The sequence below is a fragment of the Amphiprion ocellaris genome, chromosome 1 (assembly GCF_022539595.1).
Source record: "Amphiprion ocellaris isolate individual 3 ecotype Okinawa chromosome 1, ASM2253959v1, whole genome shotgun sequence".
In the NCBI taxonomy this organism is placed as follows: Eukaryota; Metazoa; Chordata; class Actinopteri; family Pomacentridae; genus Amphiprion; species Amphiprion ocellaris.
The window spans coordinates 308572-314571 of record NC_072766.1 but is presented as its reverse complement, the minus strand read 5'-3'; the positions used below and the strand labels follow the sequence as shown (position 1 = coordinate 314571).

Sequence of the window (6000 nt, the reverse complement as noted above, 5' to 3'; positions counted from 1 at the left end):
TATGTAAGGATGGATGGATGATGGATAGATGAATGGATGGATGGATGATGGATGGATGGATGGAAGATGGATGGATGTATGTATGTATGGATGAATGGATGGATGGATGGATGGATGATGGATGGATGGAAGATGGATGATGGATGGATGGATGGATGGATGGCTGATGGATGGAAGATGGATGCATGGATGATGGATGGATGATGGATGGATGGATGGATGGAAGATGGATGGATGGATGGATGGATGAATGGATGGGTGATGGATGATGGATGGATGATGGATGGATGGATGGGTGTATGGAACCTGTATGAAACCTTTCAATCCGGATTCCGCTCTCATCACAGCACTGAAACTGCTCTCCTCAAGGTCACCAACGATCTCCTCCTCTCCTCAGACTCTGGACAAGTCACCGTCCTCATTCTTCTCGACCTCTCTGCAGCATTTGACACAATCAATCACTCCATCCTCCTGTCCCGCCTTCAATCCTCCATTAACATCACCGGCACCGCCCTCACCTGGTTCACATCATATCTCACAAATCGACAACAATTCATCAAGGTCAACAACTGCACATCCGCCACCGCCCCCCTGTCCCATGGTGTCCCTCAAGGATCAGTCCTTGGCCCCCTCCTCTTTATCCTGTACCTCCTCCCCCTCGGCAACATCATCCGCCGCCACAACCTACACTTCCATTGCTATGCCGACGATATCCAACTCTACATCTCCACCAACACCACCGCCACCACCACCCTCCCCTCTCTCTCCAGCTGCCTGGCCGACATTAAATCCTGGATGAGGAAAAATTTTCTCCTGCTAAACTGCGACAAGACTGATCTCATCTTTATTGGACCTAAATCACTCACACCATTTCCCCACTCCCCCATTACCATTGATAACACCACCCTATCTCCTTCTGCTCACATCCGCAACCTCGGTGTGATATTTGACAGCAACCTCACTTTTGAACCCCACATTAATCAGATCACCAAAACTGCCTATTTCCATCTCCGCAACATCGCCCGTCTCCGCCCCTTCCTCTCCTTCTCAGCCGCTGAAACCCTCATTCATGCCTTCGTCACTTCCCGCCTTGACTACTGCAATAGCATTCTCTTCGGCTCCACCTCCAAAGTTCTCAATAAACTTCAACTCATTCAAAACTCTGCTGCCCGACTCCTCACCCGAACCTGTTCTCACGACCATATCACCCCCGTCCTGCAGAACCTCCATTGGCTCCCCATTTCACACCGCATCCAGTACAAACTGCTTCTCCTCACCTTCAAGTCCATCCATAATCTTGCCCCCTCTTACCTTACCGATTTGCTCCTCCCCTACACCCCCCCCAGGAATCTCCGTTCATCCCACACAAACCTCCTTTCCATCCCGCACAGGACCAGCCGGTGACATTGGGGGGACAGAGCCTTCGCCATGGCCGCCCCCACACTCTGGAACTCACTCCCCCATGCCCTCCGTGACTGCACCAACTTCACCACATTTAAATCCCTTTTAAAGACTCACCTTTTTAGATCTGCTTTCCTTAAGTGATTCTGTATTTTATCTTGAACTTGTTTTACTAGCTACTGATTTTAATTAACAGTTTTGTTTTATCTTATTGTATTTTATGTACAGCGTCTTTGAGTTTTTGGAAAAGCGCTTTATAAATAAAATTTATTATTATTATTATTATTATTATTATTATTATTATTATTATTATTATTATTATTATTATTATTATTATTATGGATGGATGAAAGATGGACGTATGGATGTATGGATGGATGAATGGATGTATGGATGGATGGATGATGATGGATGGATGGATGATAGATGGATGTATGGAAGATGGATGGATGGATGGATGGATGGATGGATGGATGATGGGTGGACCAAATGAATTGGATTGAATGTGAATTGCTCAACCTTTCTGACTCAGGCACTTTTTGCATGTAGGAAGTTGTAATCCGAGTATCTTGACACATTAGAAATATTTGGCAAATTAGAGTAGAAAATGAAAGCTCCACAGTTTATCTGCCACTGCAAAATGCAACTAAGTTTTGAAATAAATGTACTGTTAACAAATGTCTACAGGAGCCTGGCGGTTCACATGGAAGTTTGTCTTTTTCATTGCTTTTCAACACTGACTCGTGGCCAATTTAATTTGGACTTTTGGCAAGAATTTACAAAAAGAAAAGAGAAAAGGCCTGGACATATGTATCCACCCCTTCCACTCAGTCTTTAGTAGATACACCTTTGGCCCCAATTACAACATGGAGTCCATGTGGATCGGTGTTAATCAGCCTTGCACATCTGGACGCTGCAGTTTTACCCCATTCGTCTTCACAAAACTGCTCAAGTTCTGCCAGGTTCCACAGGAATCATGAGTGAGCTTTAGCAGTGTAGCTTTAGCAGTGTAGCTTCAGCAGTGTACCTTTAGCAGTGTAGCTTTAGCCGTGTAGCTTTAGCAGTGTAGCTTCAGCAGTGTAGCTTTAGCCGTGTAGCTTTAGCAGTGTAGCTTCAGCAGTGTACCTTTAGCAGTGTAGCTTCAGCCGTGTAGCTTTAGCTGTGTAGCTTTGAAGAACATGCAGCAGTTAGTATGTACACAGTCTCTCCAAACTTCCAAGGTGAGGAGGGAGGTGAATACTTTTTAGAGACACTATATATTTACCTGTGTGTGTGTGTTTGCTGTTTTGCTTTTTTTATACTCAGTATAGAGATGGACATGAAACATGGGAAAAGGAAAAGGAGTGACGTGCAACAAATGGAGTGGAGAGCTGAATTTAGGTTGTTTAGTTGCTGCTTGAAGCGTTTGGTACTCTGGGATTGTAGTGTCTAAGTTGTGTATTTGTTCATCATCTGGATGTACTGTGACCATGCTGGTGCCAGAGGGGTGTGTGGTTCCTCCAACCATCCAGAGCTGCTTGCATCATGTTGTTGATATAAAAATAAGAAGAAGAATAAAAAGGTTTTTAAAAATTCGATCCAAAAGGTTGAACTAAAATCCATTCTGAGCCTCCTCCTCTCTGACGGATGCAAACACGTTTTATATGTAGGAGACAGGAATCAAATCAGTCCAACAAAGACCCCCATGCCTTCACTGTAATGCTGCTCAGTGACCAGCAGATGTCCTCTGGTTTCAGCTCAGGATGATCCTGAACAACTTTCTCAGCCAACTACATCATTTCCCTTAATCACATTGAGAGAAAACAGGTGAGTTGATCTAATCATTCACAGAAAAAGGAAAAAAGGAGCTGCAGTGCACAAGCAGATATGTAGAATACTGTCCAGAATTACACTTTGTACAAAAGAGAAAGAAAAGGGGAGATATCTCTATGGAGCTGCAGAATATGGAGATGAAACTGATCGTGATTTTTATTCCAACCTTGGCTCTCACCTGTGATCATCAGACTGTTATAAAGCAGGATAATGGTCACTGCTGGGACAAACAGAGTTCTGATGCTCCTCATGCCAAACTGATCCGTTCATCAGGAGGAGGAGTTATGAAAGCCACGGACCTCCACCCTCCCTCAGGATCAGGTTCAGCGCTAATCTGAGGAATCTCTCCGCTTTGCTTCACTCCTGCTCCGCTCTCCAACATGAACTTGATGAAGTTTCTGCTTTTTGTTGCAGCCGCCGCCTGCACAATGAAAGGTAGGCGATCTGCCTGATTAACTCCCTCGGTTTATTCATGTTGTTATTTCTTATTATTTTATCAGGAGATTCGCTCTTCTGTTTGGCTCCTCGTGTGAAAATCACCGCTGCGCTCTGAGTCCTGATTCCACCAACAGACCTGTTGTGCCAAACGCACAAGATAACCGATTTGTAATTCGATTTTAATCAATCAGTGAATGTAAATGCCAATTAATAGAAAGTCTGATATTGGAGGGAGTTGTCTGAGTGTTCCTGTTTGCCTTTTTGCTGCTGGACTCATCTTTGATCGCGCGTCAAGTGTCTTTAAAAAATGCGTAAAACTCCGAATATAGTCAAGAAACCAACTTTTGCAAGAGGCTAAATGTGTTTAAAAGTAAATGACAACACATGCATTCATAATTAATGCAAGATTGCAGCCATAAAAGCGTCCTGAACTGGTGTTTTTTGTGTGATTTTAGTGCAGTAATTGGTTTTAAATTAGCTTTTATGTGTTCTGTCGCTTTGAGGCATCATAATAATTCTATATAAGATCCCATTTGCAGCTTAGAATGATTACAACACAGGTTTCCTGTTATATGCTGTGTGTATAGATTGTTTTCTTCTTTCACTGAGCCTCTGTGGGGTTTCTGATGGTTTCTTTGGAGACTTGCAGACACACATCTGCATACAACTGTTTAAATGTGACTGGATGATGGAGTCAAAGAGCTTCTTTGTGGTGCATGTCTGAACAGAAAGTTTTTATGTCAAAACAAGAGAAACACTATTCCTCTGGTGCCTTTCTCACAATTTTGGAACATGAGCTGCACATCCTGTCTCAGTCCAGAAGGACCCAACATAGGTCAACCCATGCACATGTCCAAAAAATAAGCAAACAGAAGAAGAAGGAACGTGATGTTTGAATGGAAATGAGTTGAGGAGACCTTCAGGATGTGTTGCTCTCATCATTTTTACTCACATCAGCTCTGTATTTTGAACATTTTGATTGAGGCGAAGTTCATTCAGCGGTAATCACTGACTGAGGCTTTTCACTCAGCGCTTTACGGCCGCTAGTTAATGGAGGTTTCCCCGAGAGCCAAGTATAAAGAGGCAGATGGAGAGAAGACTGATTAGTGTGAGCACGTCTGAGCACATCTCTGGGGTTGTTCAAGCCTTTGTCCATCTCTGACAACACAAAGACTGTTAGATTTGATTAAGAGGTTTGATTCTCTGCTCTCCGTTAAGGCGCCGAGCTGTTTTCCAGCAGCATGTTGGCATCATATCAGAAACGGTCCCAGCGTGGTCTAAAGTCCAGGAATGGTCTGCTGTGTATTCTAGAAACATCTCTGGACAATGAATTAATGTCATTTCACTGATCCTCATAGTGAAATCTAACCGTGGTGGGAGCAGGAGGGGAAAGCTCCACGGGGGATTTGGCCGTGGACAAAGACGAGCTTTCGGCTAATCTTTCAGTCATTTTTATGCAAAAACTGGATGCAGCAGAGAACAGAGGAGCGGGGAGATGCCTACAGACAACACGCACACTCTGCCAGATGATCAGGATAATGTGCTTCTCAAAGGTGGTTCTGGATAATTGGGCTGAGGCCATTAGTGGAGTGAGGAGATGCTGCCAAAAACGCTCCATAACTCAAGAGAGGAAATGAGTGTGTTTAAAATTAGGGGAAGATCTGATTTGAGATTGCACTGTGAGAGGATTCTAGTCCAGATATTGTGTTTGGAAGATTAGCTCATCTGGCCCAGATCTGGTTTGATGTTTTTGCTCTGATGAACCTTCATACTTTACATACATTAAATGTGATGCATTTTAAAGTGTGAGAGTTCAGTGTGGACACCGTCTAAAACACATGGTCCAGACTGGAGGCGGATGGAAGGGCAGTTCTCGTCTGAAACTGCCCCTGCAGGGAGAGGTGGTTGGTAGAAGATGAGCAACGCAGGAAATTGGGCAAAAGATGGGAAGATGTTTCATAATGAGCCATCAGCTGATGATATGAGAGGAGTGGAGAGTTCAACTTAAATTTAATGAGTCCCTTTAATCTCCTTGAACTTGGGGAATCTTCACTTCCAGTGCCAAACAAAGTGATCATTTGAACAATCATTTACATCAGGGGTGTCCAACATGAGGCCAGCGGGCCAAAAGCAGTCCTCCAGAGGGTCCAATCCGGCCCTCAAAGTGTAAAAATTCCAGAGAAGACATTAACTGCAGATTGTAAATTAGTAAAACTATAAATTTAAAATCATTTCTAGACCATGACAAGTTGTTTGGATCATAAAGTAAAATACTAGATTGTTCATTGTTCTTTTGTCATTTTGTCTCGTTTTTGTAATATTTTGTCTTGTTTTTGTTGTTTTTTGTCT

General features: G+C 43.4%; 1 protein-coding gene across 1 annotated transcript in view; it reads left to right on the top strand.

The window, feature by feature from the left end:
* Positions 1-3489: 3489 nt before the first annotated feature.
* chrna7a (cholinergic receptor, nicotinic, alpha 7a (neuronal)) overlaps positions 3490-6000 on the top strand; it is a 40610-nt gene continuing 38099 nt past the window's right edge. Inside the window, exon 1 of the mRNA XM_023269966.3 lies at positions 3490-3648. Coding sequence (XP_023125734.2) covers positions 3594-3648 — 55 coding nt within the window. The 5' untranslated portion in view covers positions 3490-3593. The remainder of the gene's footprint in view (positions 3649-6000) is intronic.